Consider the following 21824-nt stretch of genomic DNA (forward strand, 5'->3'; position numbering starts at 1 on the left):
TGCACTTTTTTGGTGTTGTTTTCTCCGTACAGTCACCGGGATCCCCAATTAGTGCACCGTGTCCCCTCACGTGGATCACTTCGCTCGCCATGCTTCGGGCAAGGTGCCTCGCTGCGCTTGGCACAGGTTACCGTTCCCAATTGTACTCCACGTGGATCGTAAAGTATGAGAAAGTTAAAAAAAAGAAAAACATTTGAAAAACTCATGTCGACCCTTTTGTCATGTCCACCTAGAGTCCCTGTCCACCTACTTACTATCGACCTAGACAGTGTCGACCTAAGTGTAGTCAACCTAGAGACCGGATACCAACTAAAGCCACCTCCTGGGTAGGAGGAAGGCTGCACTATTGCTACGGTCTATTAAAAGCTAGGCATAACCTTAGCAGTGCTTATTTGTTTGTACGTGTATAGTATTAATATAAAGGCTTGCACATGCTCTGTAATGTTATAGCAGAACTGCATCTGTCTATGTTGGTCTGTGTGAAACTCCCCATTACACCTACCAGGTGCTGGTCTTATAAATGCCTGTCCCTATGCTCTCCTCATGTCAGTGTCTGATCTGTAGGGAGAGTGAGAAGACCAAGCTGCTCATCGCTGCCCAGAAGCAGAAGGTGGTGGAGAAGGAAGCTGAGACGGAGAGGAAAAAGGCTCTGATTGGTGGGTCACCCAAAGCACGGCACCGAGAAGCCTTCAGGCTAATACCCTGTCACAGTGATGGAGATTCTCTTATACTATCAGTGACACAGTACTGTTCTCTGCCTAGTTCAATTACCCAGGGGTTTCAGTGTTCACTCAGCTTTGTCTTCCAGGCTGATTGTGGTCCAGATTTATCAAGCCTTGGATAGTGATAAATTGCACAGTGCTGAAGTACCAACTAACTAGCTCCTGTCATGTTACAGGCTGTGTTGGAAAAATGACAGTTAGGAGCTGATTGGTAGTTGATCACAGTGCAATTTATCACTCTCCAAGGCTTGATAAATCTGGGCCTTTGTTTAGAGACAGCTTGGGTATATGCACTGCACATGTAGCTGCAAGCAGAGCTGTTGTTGGGAAATAACAAATGAGAGAAAATCTGCATCACCTTTCAGTCACGTCTTATCACTGCCCATTTGTTAATGCTGTTTCCTTCCACACAGTTCTGCTATGCTCCCTGTTCTTGACCACTCTTTGGTCTGCAGTGTTTTGTCATTGACAGCAGCACACCATGTCATACATATTATAGCTGGAGCCCACAGAAGCTAATAGGAGAACAGGACTAAGCACGAAACTGGCTGCAGTTTACCACTGTACAACTATGTTTCAACATGTTTAATAATTCTAATGAGATTGGCCATTTTAGGTCCACACAATGTGATATTAGGCCAAATACACAGATATTGCATTTTGTGTGTGGCAGCAATAGAGGGGACACTTAAGGGGGGTACTCACGGGAGAGATGTGTGCTGAGTGATCTTAACACAGACCGCTCAGCACACATCTCTCACCCCGCTCAGCACAGCGCGATGTGCTGAGCGAGGGGGAAAGCCGACGGGGGGCCGCTCACTTCACACAACGGTGAAGTGAGCGACCCGCTAGATTGAGCCTGCATGCAGCTCAATCTAGCATCGGCGATAGCGATGCGCGGGGCCGCGCATCGCTATCGCTGGAGGGCATACACACGGCAGATCCGTGCTTAAAATCTAAGCAATCTAGCAAGATTGCTTAGATTTTAAGCACGGATCTCTCCGTGTGTACCCCCCTTAAGGGTGACATGTGTCAAGTCTTCTAAAGAGTGGACAAGTTGTCTATAGCAACCAGTCACCTTGTACCTATCAGTTTATATAATGATAAATGCTAGCTAGAAGCTGATTGCTGCTCTCAGTAACTTCTCCATATGTCCTCTTCTCCACTCTTTAGAAAGCATGATACATCTCCTCCTTCAAAGATTGTGCATTCACTCCTCACTGACCCAACTAAGCAGGACATTTACTAAGCAGTGATAAGTGCAGAGAAGTGAGCCAGTGGAGAAGTGCCCATGGCAACCAATCAGCACTGAAGTAACATCTATAATTTGCATACTATAAAATTATACAGAGCTGCTGATTGGTTGATGGGGCAACTTCTCCACTGGCTCACTTGTCCGCTCTTATCATTGCTTAGTAAATGTCCCCCTAAACCTTGTATTTTAATATATCCTCTGTTCTTTTTTGACTGAAAGATTACGTTTTAGTAAGCTATGCTGTGCCGTTAATTCCTGGTGGCCGGTGTGAACCAGTGCAGGTATTCTAGTGGTGGGAGCTATTGTATATGATTTGCCTCCTCCATGAAAGCAGCACACCATTCCATATTATAGCCTCAGTCATTGAGAAGTTACTAGTCGATAATTAGTACTTAGTACTACAGTGTAATTAATGGGCTACAACAGCTGACTGTACCTTAGAGAATCAGTATGATGTGACTGGTAGAGTAGAGAGTATGGTAGTGTATACAGACGGTGGTCTCTACATTGATGGTGCTGAATCCTTAGAGCAGTGTTGCCCTACCTTGGTCTTCAGTGCAAACTAACAGTGCAGTGATACCAATGCTTGAGCACTGATGGTTAAATCAAAATAATGAGGTACTAATTAAGTCACCTCTGGCCAAGCATGGATATCCGTACAACATGGACTGTTAGAGTGCCTTAAGGACCGGTATTGGGAACCTCTTCCTCAGAGACTTGGTAGGTGTCTCTGGTAATAACTTTATGTGGGAAACTTGCAGGATGCCCTGGCAGAGAACGATGAGGCAGCTGTCTGCAGACAAATTGTGGACAAAGGTACAATGGGGCAAAATCAGAGGTGGACGCTAACTGCACTGCCCCGGCATGCAAGGCCACAGGAGGCAACAAGTTAAAAGTCGTCCACTGCCGGCTTGTGTGATCCACTGCTACATCTGAGGACGAATCATCACATGAATTACAGTACATGATCATTGAACATCAGAGTAACCCTCGGGTCCAGTGACATTGCGCTGCTGAAGCTAGTGAAGCTGCAAACGAGGACACAGATACTGCCTTCAGCGTGACCAGAAAATTGGGCAGACACCCACATTTTCTGGAATGCTGCCTGTTGCTGCTGCCACATGCCAGCAGCGTGCCAGTCATGCTGTGGTGTTTGGGGCACTGCGAGCCCCAGGTCTGCATTTGCACAGCACAGCTTCTGCGTCATCTAAAGACATCGGTTTTACATACATCTCAGAATTAGGCCCAATGCTTACATACAGATCACCGCACAACTGTAAAGGTGGGTATATAATAATCTTTTCCTCTCTCTCCTCCAATCAGAGGCAGAAAAAGTGGCCCAAGTTGCAGAGATCAAATATGGTCAGAAAGTTATGGAGAAGGAAACGGAGAAGACTATTTCAGAGATTGAGGGTAAGTAGTCTCAGTGCGTGTGGTGTAGCATTGTTTTGTATTGATGACTGCTTAGAACAGGCTACTTTCTCTTGTCCATTGGCTTTATGTGTGTGTTCTGGTATACAAGCGTACAGAAGGGCACAGTAGTACGTAGCACAGTAGATATCTAATATAAGAGAGTGGGGGGTCTTGGATGTTTGTTTTGAAAATCTGCGTTCTGTGTCAAGAAAAAAGTATCATTATATTGTATTGTTCTGTAAGGTGAGCAAATTCCTTTTGTTCTGCAGACTTTGCTTTCCTGGCTCGGGAGAAGGCAAAAGCTGATGCGGAGTTTTACACAGCGCAGAAACTAACAGAAGCCAATAGGGTAACATCACAAATCTCCCTCTCTGCCTATTATTGTACCCTCCCATGTCATTCCTATCTATCCGCCTTTGTTTTTTGTACTTTTCAGTATTATTCTTCTATACACACCCTGGGCCTGATTTCGGGTAGATATCTGTATATCCTGTATGCGCCGTCCCATGCACACGCACATGGACAGAGATTGAAAGGGCAGATTAATGTATCCGTGTATAAATGGACTGATAAATGGATCATTCTTTCTGTGAAATGTGCGTAACAGGGCAGCAATAATGCGGATGCACAGAGCTGCTCCATCTTGTGGGCATGGAGGCAGGGTCCCGTGCTTGTTTGAGGCATGCAGATTCTGCAGGTTTGACAGGTATTTAACACCCAGCACGGGGTTGGGGGTAAGTCCCCAGACTGATGATGAGGGCTGCAGACAAAAATAAGATTTTAATTACCTACCGGTAAATCCTATTCTCGTAGTCCGTAGAGGATGCTGGGGTTCCATTTAGTACCATGGGGTATAGACGGGTCCTTTGGGAGCCACTGGCACTTTAAGAGTTTAACAGTGTGGGCTGGCTCCTCCCTCTATGCCCCTCCTACCAGACTCAGTCTAGAAACTGTGCCCGAGGAGACGGACATACTTTGAGAGAAGGAAATACAGATAGTGGTGAAATTCACTCCAGCCCACACCGAATCGAAAAAAAACATGCTAACCAGCATGCAACATGAAGAAATCTTGCGAAATCGCATGAAACATAAAGAAACCATGTCAACCAGCAGGCAACATGAAGAAATCATGCCAACCATGATGAAACATGAAGAAATCAAGCCAACCATCATGCAACACGAAGAAAACATGTTATCTAGCATGAAACAGGAAGCAACCATGCCAGTCAGCATGTTACCTGAAGAAACCATGCTAACCATGCATGAAAGAGAAACAGCAACAGCTGAACCAATACTCAACAAGAAGCAACGCAGGAAAACGAAGCACTGAGCGGGCGCCCAGCATCCTCTACGGACTACAAGAAAAGGATTTACCGGTAGGTAATTAACAATCTTTTTTCTCTTACGTCCTAGAGGATGCTGGGGTTCCATTTAGTAACATGGGGATGTACCAAAGCTCCCAGTACAGGAGGAAGGGTGCTGAGGATCCTGCAGAACGGAGTGAACAAACTTTAGGTCCTCAGATGCCTAAGTATCGAACTTGTAGAACTTCAGCAAACGTGTTCGACCCCGACCAAGCAGCTGGTTGGCAAAGCTGTAAAGCCGAGACACCCTGGGCAGCTGCCCAGGAACAACCCACTGTACGAGTAGAGTGGGCCTTAATAGATCTTGGACACGGCAGGCCTGGCGTAGAATAAGCATGCTGGAAAGTAGACCCGATCCAGCAAGCAAATGTATGCTTAGAAGCAGGACACCCAACCGTGTTGGGACCATAAAGGACAAATAGAGCGTCCTACTACCTGTGACGGGAAGTCCTCTTCACAGAAACTTTCAAAGCAGTCACAACACTCAAGGACTGTGAGGTAATTGAGGAGTCAGTAGCCACTGGCACCACAATAGGTTGGTGAAATGAAAAAGAGACACAACCCTTGGAAGAAATTGCTGACGCGTTCTGAGCTCAGCTCCATCTTCATGGAAAAACAAGTAGGGGCTCTTGCATGACAATGCCCCCAATTTCGACACTCGTCGAGCAGATGCCAATGCCAACAGTGTGACCACCTTCCAAGTTAGAAACTTGACGTCCACCTCCTGTAAAGGCTCAAACCAATCCGACTGCAGGAACTGCAGCACCACATTAAGATCCCAAGGTGCCGTAGGAGGCACAAAGGGTGGCTGGATGTGCAGAATCCCTATCAAGAAAGTCTGAATCTCAGGCAGAGCACCCAATTGTTTCTGGAAGAAAATGGACAAGGCAGAAATCTGGACCTTTTATAGAGCCCAAGCGTGGGCCCACAACCACACCTGCTTGCAGAAAGAGGAGAAACCGTCCTAGTTGAAACTCCACAGTAGGAAACTTCTTGGATTCACACCAAGACACGTACGTTTTCCAAATGCGACGGTAATGTTTAGACGTTACCCCCTTCCTAGCCTGTATCGGGGTAGGAATGACTTTGTTCGGAATGCCCTTCCGAGCTAAGATCTGGCATTCAACCTCCATGCTGTCAAACGTAGCCATGGTAAGTCTTGATAAGCAAACGGCCCCTGTTGCAGAAGGTCCTCTCGAAGAGGAAGAGGCCTCGGATCTTCCAGCAGTAACTCCAGAAGATCCGCGTACCAAGCACTTCTTGGCCAGTCCGGCACAAAGGGTGGCTGGATGTGCAGAATCCCTATCAAGAAAGTCTGAATCTCAGGCAGAGCACCCAATTGTTTCTGGAAGAAAATGGACAAGGCAGAAATCTGGACCTTTTATAGAGCCCAAGCGTGGGCCCACAACCACACCTGCTTGCAGAAAGAGGAGAAACCGTCCTAGTTGAAACTCCACAGTAGGAAACTTCTTGGATTCACACCAAGACACGTACGTTTTCCAAATGCGACGGTAATGTTTAGACGTTACCCCCTTCCTAGCCTGTATCGGGGTAGGAATGACTTTGTTCGGAATGCCCTTCCGAGCTAAGATCTGGCATTCAACCTCCATGCTGTCAAACGTAGCCATGGTAAGTCTTGATAAGCAAACGGCCCCTGTTGCAGAAGGTCCTCTCGAAGAGGAAGAGGCCTCGGATCTTCCAGCAGTAACTCCAGAAGATCCGCGTACCAAGCACTTCTTGGCCAGTCCGGAGCAATGAGGATCACCTGAACTCTTGTTCTTTTTATTAGCTTGAGAATCCATGGGGTGAGTGGAAGTGGAGGGAACACATACACCGACAGGAACACCCACGAGTTACCAAGGCGTCCACCGTCACTGCTTGTGGGTCTCGTGACCTGGAACAGTATCTCCGAAGCTTCTTGTTGAGGCGAAGGCCATCATGTCTATCTGAGGTACACCGCATCTGCTTGTTACCTCTGCGAATACCTCCGGGTGGAGGCCCCATTCTCTTGGATGGAGATCATGTCTGCTGAGGAAGTCTGCTTCCCACCCAGTTGTCCACCCCGGAATGAAGACTGCTGACAGCACCTGCGCATGCTTCTCTGCCTAGAGGAGGATTATTGTCACCTCTGACATTGCAGCCCTGCTCTTTATTCCGCCCTGCCTGTTTATGGAGGACAACGCTGTGACGTTGTCCGACTGAACCTGAACGGCTTGATCTCGCAGAAGATGTGCCGCTTGTAGAAGGTCGATGTACATGGCCTTCAGATTCAGAATGTTTATTGGAAGGAGAGATACCTGAACTGACCGCTTTCCTTGGAAGTTTTCCCCATGAGTGACTGCTTCCCAATCCCTGAGACTTGCATCTGTGGTTAGATGAATCCAATTCTGAGTCCCGAACCTGCGGCCCTCGAGTAGGTGAGAAGTTTGCAGCCACCAGAGAAGTGAAATTCTGGCTTTCGGCAACAGGTGTATCCGCTGGTGCATGTGAAGATGAGATCCTGACCATAAGACCAGGAGATCCAGTGGAAAAGACTGTGCAAGGAATCTTCCGTACTGTCGAGCCTCTTAGTAGGCAACCATCTTCCCCAGAAGGCAAATGCACTGATGAACCGATACCCGGGCTGGCAGCTGGCATCAGGACATCCCGGACCATTGATTGGATCACCAGTAGAAACACCCTCTGCACTTCCATGTTGAGAATCATCCCCAGGAAGGAACGCCTCCTTATTGGCTTCAAATGCGAAATTGGAAGCTTCAGGATCCACCCAAGATCCCGGGACAGTTGATTTGAGAGAGCAACACTCCGTAACAACATCTCCCCGGAGGATGTTAAGGTCGCCCAGATATGGGTGGTCATTCCGAGTTGTTCGCTCGGTAATTTTCTTCGCATCGCAGCGATTTTCCGCTAACTGCGCATGCGCAATGTTCGCACTGCGACTGCGCCAAGTAAATTTGCTATGCAGTTAGGTATTTTACTCACGGCATAACAAGGTTTTTTCTTCGTTCTGGTGATCGTAATGTGATTGACAGGAAGTGGGTGTTTCTGGGCGGAAACTGGCCGTTTTATGGGAGTGTTTAAAAAAACGCTACAGTTTCTGGGAAAAACGCGGGAGTGGCTGGAGAAACGGAGGAGTGTCTGGGCGAACGCTGGGTGTGTTTGTGACGTCAAACCAGGAACGACAAGCACTGAACTGATCGCACTGGCAGAGTAAGTCTCGAGCTACTCAGAAACTGCACAGAGAAGTCTTTTCGCAATATTGTGAATCTTTCGTTCGCAATTTTGATAAGCTAAGATTCACTCCCAGTAGGCGGCGGCTTAGCATGTGCAAAGCTGCTAAAAGCAGCTTGCGAGCGAATAACTCGGAATGAGGGCCATGGAGCGGGAGTATAAAGGCTGCCATGGCCCTGATGAACAGCCCGGTGTTGCGTAGAAGCCAAGCTCAGTGTTTAGAACTGGAAGTGACATAGTTGTAGTGCAACCTTAGATAGGCCTAGAGAGGCGGCCAGATTGGAATGTGAAGTACGCGCCCCTGATATCCCGGGATACCAGGAATTCCTCTACATCTCAAGCAGATATCACCACTCCCAGACTCCAACCTGAATTGAACACCCACCAGGAATCAATGACCCCAGGTTTGAATAGTAACCCCTGTTACGTAAATGAGGTGGAAGTGGAATAATTACATTAGTTTGACAAATGATATGATAGCTTCCAGAAGTAGTGCACTTTTCTGCCTGATAAGCTAGTAATCCTGATTTGAATAATCAGTGAGGCGGGAATACTAGAAATTCTAGTCTGCACCCCTGGGCAATATTGAATCTCTTTAGTCTCGCTCCCACCTGCCTGATCCCCAGGCAGTGAGGTTCACCGACAAACCGAAGGGTTTAAAAAAGGCCGAATTTGAAATCTGTCCCTGGGAACCTGGAGGCGCAAGTTTTCTGGATTTTCCCAACGTCCTCTAAAGGAAGTGGAGGAATATGTGGAATCATGTTCTGAGGAATTGCAGTGTAGGTGTAGGATATCATTTCCTGGTCTGTGCAGCTGCGGAAGGAAGACATACCGACTTACCCGCAGTTGACATGGATAATCACGTATCCCGTGCATCCCAACAGGGTCTTACTTGTGAAGGGCGGACCTGCCATACCTTACTCGGATTCGGTATCCGCAGTCCATTGGTGTAGCCACTGTCCCCTGCGTGTCGAAACTGCCAAAGCAGTGGTCCCTGCGTTATGCAGGTCAATCTCCTTCATGGCGTCTCGCCGTGAGGCCTGTAGAATCCTGTTTGTGACATAGAAACAAGTACAAGTCACTTCTACACAGAGAATCTAAATCATCAAGTAAGGAGCCTGACCACGTTACAATAGCCCCAGAGATGTACGCAAAAGTGGGTCTCCGAGTCACACCGGCAGCAGTGTACAGTATTAGAGAGTAGTCTCAATAGGTGATCAGCCTTTATGGAGGTTGTACCCGGGACAGGTAAGACAACCATATTTGACAATTTAGACACTCTATAGGTATGTGGATAATAACTCTGGGTATACTCATGTTTTCCCAAATAAGTAGTTCAACGCCCTACACAGTGGGAAGGCATTCATTATATACATATAATAATGTTCCTCATCCCTCATGTTTTCCCAAATAAGGAGTTCAACGCCCTCCACAGTGGGAAGGCATTCATTATATACATGTAATAATATTCCTCATCCCGATTAGCCTCAAACATATGTTGGACCCCTCATATATATGCATTATATGGGCAAGTGTACGCCTTCTAGGGTACGGAGTTGGGGTGAGAGGCGAAGCAGTGGGAATTGAAACCCCACTTTTCTCAAAACTGCGGCTTCTACCCAGTATGGGATATATTTGAAGCGATATATTCTATATAAGTACACCTTATGGAGGCCACCCCAGGGGGATCTGTCTGAGATGTGTACAGTTTTGAGCATGGTATAGACTCCCCAGGAGAAGATATACATTCTGCAGTACAGGACAAAGTCCCTTAAACATGGTAAAGTGGATTACACATACACCGGAAAATGTCAACACAGTTCTTCCCATCAAAGCTGCGCCCCAACCCCTGTGCCGCCATTCTCGCCGGTACTCCGGCGTCAGATTCACCACTTTTCTTTCTTCTGGCTCTGTTATGGGGTGGCGGCATGCTGCGGGAGTGAGCGGCTAACGATCATCACCCTCAGGAGCTCAGTGTCCTGTCAGCGGAGATAGGGGCCATTAACCTCAAGGGTTGTATCCTACAGCCCCCCCCCCCCCCCCCCCCAAGTCCAAGGAAGCAGGGAGGCTGTTGCCAGCAGCCTGCCTGTAAAATAACAGACTCTAGAAATCAATAAAACTATGAAAACTCCTAGGAGCTCCCCTAGCTGTGACCGCCTCCTCCGGGCACATTTTCTAAACTGAGTCTGGTAGTAGGGGCATAGAGGGAGGAGCCAGCCCCCACTGTTAAACTCTTAAAGTGCCAGTGGCTCCCAAAGGACCTGTCTATACCCCATGGTACTAAATGGAACCCCAGCATCCTCTAGGACTGAAGAGAAAGAACAGTGAGCAGACCATGACCATCCGATGACAGACTGATATACGGCATAGGCTGGCAGATACGTTAGCAAGCAGGCTGCCGCAGCTGGATGAAGAGAGTACTGCAGAAATGTCCGACACCATTTCAGGCCCTCTCTCTGCATACAGTACTGAATGTTACTGTCCCATATCGTTCCTCTGTGCACACACTGGGGCTTATTCTCAGTTGGCAACAAAGCAAATAACTGTGCACTTGGACATACGATTGTGCAATGCAAGAAATGCAAATACATAAATTGTGCATGCAGGGTAAATACTGACTGCATTTGCATGTAGCCCACAAATACTGGACAGCTTTATTTGTACACTGTAATTAAGATTGCTGCAGCAGGATACATTGGTTTCCACAGGAAAACATCGGGGTGTAGAGTGGATCTTGATCCAGAGGCACCAACAGGCTAAAGTTTTAGTCTGTCCCAGGATGCATTGGGGCCTCCCCTATAAACCACGCCTCCAGGCACTGAGAGCTCAGTTTTGAATTGGTGCCTGCAGCAGCAGGTCACCTAACAGGAGGTCTGCACTGGAAAAACTGAAAAAGCTTTTCTAAGAAGATTTCTTCAACTGGGCTGTCAGCGCTGTATGTCAGGGTGACACTTCAGCACTGCAGCTCCATCACCTCCCAAGCGGCGTCGCATACTCCCGCGGCTCTGTTCCCGGGTACTTGCGGCGGAGACGCTCCGGCTTAGGCACACAGTCGCAGACTGCTTTCCTGGATTGCGTGGCTGCTACGGGAAGGAGGTAAGAGGGTCCCCCAGGCTGGACTCGCCATTAAAATCGCATTCCGTCCGAGACCTTGGGAGACGGGTCGCAGTGCTGGCGTGGACCCTGTCACCGAGCAGGGACCCCACTAGACCGCCAGGGCGTTATAGTACAGGTCGGGTGTACTAACGCCCAATATAATAAGGCTCTGTAGTATAGGCGGTGGAAGTCCAGCATAGGGGAACCGCGCTTGACCTGTAGCCCTTCCCCCGGCCCAGGGCGCCATCTCCACACAGATTTCCCGCCCTGGAGCTGCGTCACACTCTCCCTCATTTCCTGACAGAAGCGCTGGGCACCATCTTCTGAGCATAGTTGCTACTGGTCTCTGGGATTACAGGGCAAGGTATCCCTTATACATGTATACAGCACTGTGACTTTACAAACACTTCAGTATTCTACATGTCTTTATGCAGACAGCGTTAATTAAGAAAGAGTGTACCTGTCACAGAATATATTGTGTGAGTATTCTGATATATACCTCCGGTCCCCAGTGCCTCTGGGGATCTGGGCGCGGTTGTGGCGCAGAGGCACTTCTGTGACATCACGCGCAGAGGAGGCTCCGGGACTCAGAGAGTATGCGGCGCAGGGAGCCATAAAAGCCTTCCGCTGTGCCGCTTTCATACACATCTATGTCAGTGGCAACAGCAGCTTTTGTTCCACCTGCGCCGCGGCTAGGGAGTGGGGATTGTTAATGGTGGAGGGGGCAGGCGGACTGGTAGCAGGACATAGGATGCTGCAGTAAATAGGATTTCTCTATCGTCCTAGTGGATGCTGGGGTTCCTGAAAGGACCATGGGGAATAGCGGCTCCGCAGGAGACAGGGCACAAAAGTAAAGCTTTCCGATCAGGTGGTGTGCACTGGCTCCTCCCCCTATGACCCTCCTCCAAGCCAGTTAGATTTTTGTGCCCGGCCGAGAAGGGTGCAATCTAGGTGGCTCTCCTAAAGAGCTGCTTAGAAAAGTTTAGCTTAGGTTTTTTATTTTACAGTGAGTCCTGCTGGCAACAGGATCACTGCAACGAGGGACTTAGGGGAGAAGAAGTGAACTCACCTGCGTGCAGGATGGATTGGCTTCTTGGCTACTGGACATCAGCTCCAGAGGGACGATCACAGGTACAGCCTGGATGGTCACCGGAGCCTTGCCGCCGGCCCCCTTGCAGATGCTGAAGTAAGAAGAGGTCCAGAATCGGCGGCAGAAGACTCCTCAGTCTTCTAAAGGTAGCGCACAGCACTGCAGCTGTGCGCCATTTTCCTCTCAGCACACTTCACACGGCAGTCACTGAGGGTGCAGGGCGCTGGGAGGGGGGCGCCCTGGGAGGCAAATGAATACCTATTTTGGCTAAAAATACCTCACATATAGCCTCCGGAGGCTATATGGAGATATTTAACCCCTGCCAGAATCCGTTAAGAGCGGGAGACGAGGCCGCCGAAAAAGGGGCGGGGCCTATCTCCTCAGCACACAGCGCCATTTTCCCTCACAGAAAGGCTGGAGGGAAGGCTCCCAGGCTCTCCCCTGCACTGCACTACAGAAACAGGGTTAAAACAGAGAGGGGGGGCACTAATTTGGCGTTAGAAATATATAAAAAAGATGCTATAAGGGAAAACACTTATATAAGGTTGTCCCTATATAATTATAGCGTTTTTGGTGTGTGCTGGCAAACTCTCCCTCTGTCTCTCCAAAGGGCTAGTGGGTCCTGTCCTCTATCAGAGCATTCCCTGTGTGTGTGCTGTGTGTCGGTACGTGTGTGTCGACATGTAGGAGGACGATGTTGGTGAGGAGGCGGAGCAATTGCCTGTAATGGTGATGTCACTCTCTAGGGAGTCGACACCGGAATGGATGGCTTAGTTAGGGAATTACGTGATAATGTCAACACGCTGCAAGGTCGGTTGACGACATGAGACGGCCGACAAACAATTAGTACCGGTCCAGACGTCTCAAAAACACCGTCAGGGGTTTTAAAACGCCCGTTTACTTTAGTCGGTCGACACAGACACAGACAGGGACACTGAATCCAGTGTCGACGGTGAATAAACAAACGTATTCCTTATTAGGGCCACACGTTAAAGGCAATGAAGGAGGTGTTACATATTTCTGATACTACAAGTACCACAAAAGAGGGTATTATGTGGGATGTGAAAAAACTACCATAGTTTTTCCTGAATCAGATAAATTAAATAAAGTGTGTGATGATGCGTGGGTTCCCCCCGATAGAAAATTATGGGCGGTATACCCTTTCCCGCCAGAAGTTAGGGCGCGTTGGGAAACACCCCTTAGGGTGGATAAGGCGCTCACACGCTTATCAAAACAAGTGGCGGTACCGTCTATAGATAGGGCCGTCCTCAAGGACCAGCTGACAGGAGGCTGGAAAATATCATAAAAAGTATATACACACATACTGGTGTTATACTGCGACCAGCGATCGCCTCAGCCTGGATGTGCAGAGCTGGGGTGGCTTGGTCGGATTCCCTGACTATAAATATTGATACCCTTGACAGGGACAGTATTTTATTGACTATAGAGCATTTAAAGGATGCATTTCTATATATGCGAGATGCACAGAGGGATATTTGCACTCTGGCATCAAGAGTAAATGCGATGTCCATAACTGCCAGAAGATGTTATGGACACGACAGTGGTCAGGTGATGCAGATTCCAAACGGCACAAAGGTGTATTGCCGTATAAAGGAAGAGGAGTTATTTGGGGTCGGTCCATCGGACCTGGTGGCCACGGCAACTGCTGGAAAATCCACCGTTTTTACCCTAAGTCACATCTCTGCAGAAAAAGACACCGTCTTTTCAGCCTCAGTCCTTTCGTCCCTATAAGATCATATCTGCCCAGGGATAGAGGAAAGGGAAGAAGACTGCAGCAGGCAGCCCATTCCCAGGAACAGAAGCGTTCCACCGCTTCTGACAAGTTCTCAGCATGGCGCTGAGACCGTACAGGACCCCTGGATCCTACAAGTAGTATCCCAGGGGTACAGATTGGAATGTCGAGACGTTTCCCCTTCGCAGGCTCCTGAAGTCTGCTTTACCAAGGTCTCCCTCCGACAAGGAGGCAGTATGGGAAAAAATTCACAAGCTGTACTCCCAGCAGGTGATAATTAAATTACCCCTCCTACTACAAGAAAAGGGGTATTATTCCACACTATATTGTGGTACTGAAGCCAGAAGGCTAGGTGAGACTTATTCTAAAAAAATTTTTGAACACTTACAAAGGTTCAAATCAAGATGGAGTCACTCAGAGCAGTGATAACGAACCAGGAAGAAGGGGACTATATAGTGTCCCGGGACATCAGGGATGCTTACCTCTATGTCCCAAATTTGCCCTTCTCACTAAGGGTACCTCAGGTTCGTGGTGCAGAACTGTCACTATCAGTTTCAGACGCTGCCGTTTGGATTGTCCACGGCACCCCGGGTCTTTACCAAGGTAATGGCCGAAATGATGATTCTTCTTCGAAGAAAAGGCGTCTTAATTATCCCTTACTTGGACGATCTCCTGATAAGGGCATAGTCCAGGGAACAGTTGGAGGTCGGAGTAGCACTATCTCGGATACTGCTACAACAGCACGGGTGGATTCTAAATATTCCAAAATCGCAGCTGATCCCGACGACACGTCTGCTGTGCCTAGGGATGATTCTGGACACAGTCCAGAAAAAGGTGTTTCTCCCGGAAGAGAAAGCCAGGGAGTTATCCGAGCTGGTCAGGAACCTCCTAAAAAAAAAAAAAAAAAACAGTGCATCATTGCACAAGGGTCCTGGTAAAAATGGTGGCTTCCTACGAAGCAATTCCATTCGGCAGATTTCACGCAAGAACTTTTCAGTGGGATCTGCTGGACAAATGGTCCGGATCGCATCTTCAGATGCATCAGCGGATAACCCTATATCCAAGGACAAGGGTGTCTCTCCTGTGGTGGTTATAGAGTGCTCATCTTCTAGAGGGCCGCAGATTCGGCATTCAGGATTGGATGCTGGTGACCACGGAGCCCAGCCCGAGAGGCTGGGGAGCAGTCACACAAGGAAAAAATTTCCAGGGAGTGTGATCAAGTCTGGAGACTTTTCTCCACATAAATATACTGGAGCTAAGGGTAAATTTATAATGCTCTAAGCTTAGCAAGACCTCTGCTTCAAGGTCAGCCGGTATTGATCCAGTGGGAAAAACATCACGGCAGTCGCTCACGTAAACAGACAGGGCGACACAAGAAGCAGGAGGGCAATGGCAAAAACTGCAAGGACTTTTCGCTGGGCGGAAAATCATGTGATAGCACTGTCAGCAGTGTTTCATCCCGGGAATGGAAACTGGGAAGCAGACTTCCTCAGCAGGCACGACCTCCACCCGGGAGAGTGGAAACTTCATCGGGAAGTTTTTTCCACATGATTGTAAACCGTTGGGAAATACCAAAGGTGGACATGATGGCGTCCCGTCTGAACAAAAAACGGGACAGGTATTGCGCCAGGTCAAGAGACCCTCAGGCAATAGCTGTGGACGTTCTGGTAACACCGTGGGTGTACCAGTCGGTGTATGTGTTCCCTCCTCTGCTTCTCATACCTAAGGTGCTGAGAATTATAAGACGTAGAGGAGTAAGAACTATACTCATGGCTCCGGATTGGCCAAGAAGGACTTGGTACCCGGAACTTCAAGAGATGCTTACAGAGGTCTTATGGCCTCTGCCGCTAAGAAGGGACTTGCTTCAGCAAGTACCATGTCTGTTCCAAGACTTACCGCAGCTGCGTTTGTCGGCATGGCGGTGGAAAGCCGGATCCTAAGGGAAAAAGGCATTCCGGAAGAGGTCATTCCTACCCTGGTCAAAGCCAGAAAGGAGGTGACCGCACAACATTATCACCACATGTGGCGAAAATATGTTGCGTGGTGTGAGGCCAGGAAGGCCCCACAAAGAAATTTCAACTCGGTCGTTTCCTGCATTTCCTGCAAACAGGAGTGTCTATGGGCCTCAAATTGGGGTCCATTAAGGTTCAAATTTCGGCCCTGTCGATTTTCTTCCAGAAAGAATTGGCTTCAGTTCCTGAAGTCCAGAAGTTTGTCAAGGGAGTATTGCATATACAACCCCCTTTTGTGCCTCCAGTGGCACTGTGGGATCTCAACGTAGTTCTGGGATTCCTCAAATCACATTGGTTTAAAACCAGTCAAATCTGTGGATTTGAAGCATCTCACATGAAAAGTGACCATGCTCTTGGCCCTGGCCTGGACCAGGCGAGTGTCAAATTGGTGGTTTTTTCTCAAAAAAGCCCATATCTGTTTGTCCATTCGGACAGGGCAGAGCTGCGGACTCGTCCCCAGTTCTCTCCCTAAGGTGGTGTCAGTGTTTCACCTGAACCAGCTTATTGTGGTGCCTTGCACCTACTAGGGACTTGGAGGACTCCAAGTTGCTAGATGTTGTCAGGGCCCTGAAAATATGTTCCAGGACGGCTGGAGTCAGGAAAACTGACTTGCTGTTATCCTGTATGCACCCAACAAACTGGGTGCTCTTGCTTCTAAGCAGACTATTGCTAGTTGGATGTGTAATACAATTCAGCTTGCACATTCTGTGGCAGGCCTGCCACAGCCAAAATATGTAAATGCCCATTCCACAAGGAAGGTGGGCTCATCTTGGGCGGCTGCCCGAGGGGTCTCGGCTTTACAACTTTGCCGAGCAGCTACTTGGTCAGGGGCAAACACGTTTGCTAAATTCTACAAATTTGATACCCTGGCTAAGGAGGACCTGGAGTTCTCTCATTCGGTGCTGCAGAGTCATCCGCACTCTCCCGCCCGTTTGGGAGCTTTGGTATAATCCCCATGGTCCTTTCAGGAACCCCAGCATCCACTAGGACGATAGAGAAAATAAGAATTTACTTACCGATAATTCTATTTCTCGGAGTCCGTAGTGGATGCTGGGCGCCCATCCCAAGTGCGGATTATCTGCAATACTTGTACATAGTTACAAAAATCGGGTTATTATTGTTGTGAGCCATCTTTTCAGAGGCTCCGCTGTTATCATACTGTTAACTGGGTTTAGATCACAAGTTGTACGGTGTGATTGGTGTGGCTGGTATGAGTCTTACCCGGGATTCAAAATTCCTCCCTTATTGTGTACGCTCGTCCGGGCACAGTACCTAACTGGCTTGGAGGAGGGTCATAGGGGGAGGAGCCAGTGCACACCACCTGATCGGAAAGCTTTACTTTTGTGCCCTGTCTCCTGCGGAGCCGCTATTCCCCATGGTCCTTTCAGGAACCCCAGCATCCACTACGGACTCCGAGAAATAGAATTATCGGTAAGTAAATTCTTATTTTTAATTACCTACCGGTAAATCCTTTTCTCTTACGTCCTAGAGGATGCTGGGGTCCATTTTAGTACCATGGGGTATAGACGGTTCCGCAGGAGCCTTCGGCACTTTAAGACTTTTTAACAGTGTGAACTGGCTCCTCCCTCTATGCGCCTCCTCCAGACCTCAGTTTAGAGAATGTGCCCGGGAGACTGGATGCACACCAGTGGAGCTCTACAGAGTTCTGCTGGAAAAGACTTTGTCAGGTTTTACAAATATAGCGTTTAATTCTTAAGACGCAGGGAAGGTTAGCAAGGCTTTGTTATTATCAGTGAAGTAAGCCTCCTCAACCTGCTCAGGTGAAGTGTCATTAATGTTTAACACATCTCTAATGGCCTCAATCATGAGCTGCACCCCCTTTGCAAGGGATGCCGCCCCCCTCAGCACGTCCCCATCACCACCTGTAGTATCAGAATCGGTATCCGTGTCATCTTGCGTAATTTGGGCAAGTGCATGTTTCTGTGGGAACATGCTAGGGGATTTTGTAAGCATAGGGACAGAGCCTGACCAAACTGCCATAGACTTCTTCAACACCTGAGTTTCAGTCTCAGTATCAACTTCAACAATAGGGATCTGAGACAAAGCATTACAATCCTGTTTACATGGAATGGATCCCTCCTGAGAGGAAACATCTTCTGCAGCAGATTACACAGAGTTCCTAGACCTGGCTATTTGAGATAGTAAACACACACACACACACACACACACACACACACACACACACACACGCACACGGAAATGTCAGACACCGTTTCCCCCCAAGTATGCCACAGAGAGACACAGAGATTGGAGCCAACCCACAAACAGCGCTTTTTAAGGTAGAACTAATTAAACTACCAGCGTTGTCTGTGTACCTTAATAGACTACACAGACTTTACACAGCCTCCCCTTCCCTTCTACAACCCCCTGGTACCGTACAAGATAGCTGGAGTTGATTTGGAGGGACAGCTCTCACTGACAGCGCTTCTGCAGGCAGGAAAATGGCGCTGAACGTTGCTGGGTCCGCTCTGAGGAGAAGCTCCGCCCCCTTTCATGGCGCTGCTTCCCGCTCTTCTGAAGATTATACTGGCTTTAGGAAAAGTGCTGGCAGTGATCCTGGGACCCTGACAGGCTTGGTGGTCAATGTCGGGTGTATGTGCTGGCTCAGGTTGCTCCTCACAGTACCGCACTATGTACCCCTGAGCCCCGGAGCGCAGTTAGTACTGCGCTCCATACCCTGTTGCCGCCATCTTCACACCGGTTTCCCGCTTGCCAGGGGGGGGCGGTGACTAATTCGCCACTGATCTTCTGGCTCTGTAAGGGCGTGGCGTCATGCTGCTGGGGTGAGCGATCCCCTGTGCGGGGAACGTTCGATACCCTCAGGAGCTAAGTGTCCTGTCAGCGGAGATAGTGGCTCAGAGCCCGCAGGGCGGACACTACTCCCCCCTTAGTCCCTCGAAGCAGGGAGGCTGTTGCCAGCAGCCTCCCTGTGCCTAAACTCTATTTAAAATAATAAATCTAAAAGAACTCCTATGGAGTTCCCCTCGCTACTCAGGGCACATTTTCTAAACTGAGTCTGGTAGGAGGGGCATAGAGGGAGGAGCCAGCCCACACTCTCAAACTCTTAAAGTGCCAGTGGCTCCTAGTGGACCCGTCTATACCCCATGGTACTAATGTGGACCCCAGCATCCTGTAGGACGTAAGAGAAAAAGGATTTTTTTTTTCCCCCATCTACAGCGCAGAGACTTGCTGCAGATACAGTGGCATACCCTCCAACGGTACCTTTTTGGCAGGCACAGTACCTTTTTTATGGTCTATACCGATTTTTGGCTCTCCAAACTTATATTGAAATGATAGGAAAAGGTGTGTGACCACGCCCCTTTACCTGTAGCCATGCCCCCTTTTTGAATTTGTATCGATTTTTATGTGTAAATTGTTGGAGAGTATGTTGCTTCAGATGCACTGGTGCAAAAGAAAGGTAAAAAAAATACCCTGGGGTATTCGGGCGCTGTGAGATGAGGAGCTCAGCTAAGCGGCAGCCAATGTTTAAGAGGGAAGTCACTCCCAATATACATACAATTACAACAAAAGGAGAAGGAGGCTGCGCTTTGAGAGGAAATGAACAATATCCACTATAATGTGTAAAATTAATAACAATTTATTAAAAACACTACCTAATTAAAAAAGACAGTATTATTATGTGCAATTATATTATACCATATGCATGCTTTGGAAATGTAAATTTTTACCCAAAATGTTAATTCCGGATATGTGTCATATGAGCTCTAGAGGATCCGTTCCAAATATTGCCCATGGATGGTATATATCCAGTGGTTTTCCACTATATGAGTCCCATTTAGATGGTACCAGGAGAGTCCTTTGTAATTTCCATAGACCGCTAGAGGATTTTGGATGGAATAAATGTCCCAAAAGTTGTGGGTACCTCATGCAGTGCGGTGGTTGGATGGTGCCTCTCTGGGATTCCTCTGGGTAGCTGGAAAATGTTGTGGGCTGGTTCAGATCCAATTGTAGAGAGTCGTGCTCAGAGCATGCAGAAATCTGACGCGTTTCGCTGCGTATGCCTTGCAGCTTTTTCAAAGGTATCTCTCTCCTGGTACCATCTAAATGGTAAATTAAATATCCTTTAAGTGTAGACATTGATAGTCGCTAGTACCCCTAACCCCCCTCTTACATTTTTTTAATAGGCAGCTTATCCCTGCCTTTTTATCTGGGGTCAGCTGACGCCTTTTACCCCTAAAGGAGTGTCTACACCTCTGGCTATTTTTTAAACTTTATACTCGGCCTACTCACCTAGACCTGTGGCGCCATACTTCTACCATTTCATCATATATGTGTGTGTATATATATATATATATATGTGTGTGTGTGTGTCTATATATATATATATATATTGATGGGGGAAAGCTTATCGACGCTTAACCGCGATACCAAATTGTACAAGAATGTAGACCAGGATGTTTATGAATGAGCAAAAAGTCTCCTTTTTTCTAGACACTCCCTTTACGATATTCGGGCGTCAGCTACACCTTAAAGAAAGAAGCATTGGTAAGGTGCTTCATGTATAGTATAAAAGAAAAAGAGGATAAGGTGGTTTTAAGTGACCAGTGGTGTCTTATACTAAGAGGAGACTCAAATTAAAAAAAATATTTTTAATAAACGTAATAGGCACCAATAAAAGCGAATAAAATAGTAGCCCTATTACAAGGAGCCAAAAAATATATTAAAACTGTATATAAGACATAAGTTAGTAAGGGTATGTATCATAGCATCCAATGCGTTTCGTCCTTGATGAAGTCCAGATAGGACGAAACGCGTTGGGTGCTATGATACATACCCTCTCAAAAAGCTAAGATCCTTATTTATATACTTTTTTATGCTGATCTTATGTCCAATTTTTTACTATTAGGACGTTTTTTCCTCCTGTCTTATTTAAGTTCGTATTATTAATTTTATACTAACTTATGTCTTATATACAGTTTTAATATATTTTTTGGCTCCTTGTAATAGGGCTACTATTCGCTTTTATTGGTGCCTATTACGTTTATTAAAAATATTTTTTTTAATTTGAGTCTCCTCTTAGTATAAGACACCACTGGTCGCTTAAAACCACCTTATCCTCTTTTTCTCATATATATATATATATATATATATACATACACATACATACACCAGAAGAACAGGCGGCACTCCAGAGACTTTGTTAGCAGTGTTTCTTTTTAATGGATGCATCTTCATTAAAAAGAAACACTGCTAACAAAGTCTCTGGAGTGCCGCCTGTTCTTCTGGTGGTTATTGGATCCTGTATCCTAAGGAGGGCACCGGAGCAGATGATATGACAGCAAGGGGAGTGCCGGCTATGTTGCTGTTATATATACTTGTTCAGTGCACATTTATTGTGATGATGATCATTTCTCCATTGCCTATGACTGTGCGTGCCTGTATCTGCTGTGTGGTTTCACTCTGTGTTTCCCAGATATAACTGTCACTGTATTCTGTACCCTAAGAGGCTAGGTGCGTGTGGGTCTGCTAATATAGTGCGTCACCGTATTTATCCAATACGTATATTCTACTGTGTATTCAATCACATAATACCGGATTTATTCGCAGATGTTGTACTTTGTCTGGCAATATCGTACTTAGTCGCTCTGTTGTTGCATTCTCACATAATGTCTAACAGAAAGGACAGTAAATCAGTGGAAGCTCCTGCATCATGCAGATCATGCTCCAGGGATTTACCAGAGAGGGAAGTGTTATATGACAGTCTGTGTACTACATGTCATACACCTCCCAGTCAGTCCGCAGCTCATGCAATGGAGCACCCTGGGCTGAGTTCACCAACCTACTGGGTACACTGGTGAAATGCATAGCGCCCCCTATGGGACCACCGGTGCACTGCACCTCATATT

At 47.5% G+C, this 21824-nt stretch overlaps 1 protein-coding gene across 2 annotated transcripts in view; it reads left to right on the forward strand.

Moving 5' to 3' along the window:
• Window positions 1-21824, forward strand: part of ERLIN2 (ER lipid raft associated 2) — a 71024-nt gene that overhangs the window by 42393 nt on the left and 6807 nt on the right. For both annotated transcript variants that reach the window (XM_063925451.1, XM_063925452.1), the window contains exons 9-11: window positions 565-656; window positions 3301-3390; window positions 3660-3739. In XM_063925451.1, coding sequence (XP_063781521.1) covers window positions 565-656; window positions 3301-3390; window positions 3660-3739 — 262 coding nt within the window. The remainder of the gene's footprint in view (window positions 1-564; window positions 657-3300; window positions 3391-3659; window positions 3740-21824) is intronic.

Source organism: Pseudophryne corroboree, chromosome 6, assembly GCF_028390025.1.
Source record: "Pseudophryne corroboree isolate aPseCor3 chromosome 6, aPseCor3.hap2, whole genome shotgun sequence".
Classification (NCBI taxonomy): Eukaryota; Metazoa; Chordata; class Amphibia; order Anura; family Myobatrachidae; genus Pseudophryne; species Pseudophryne corroboree.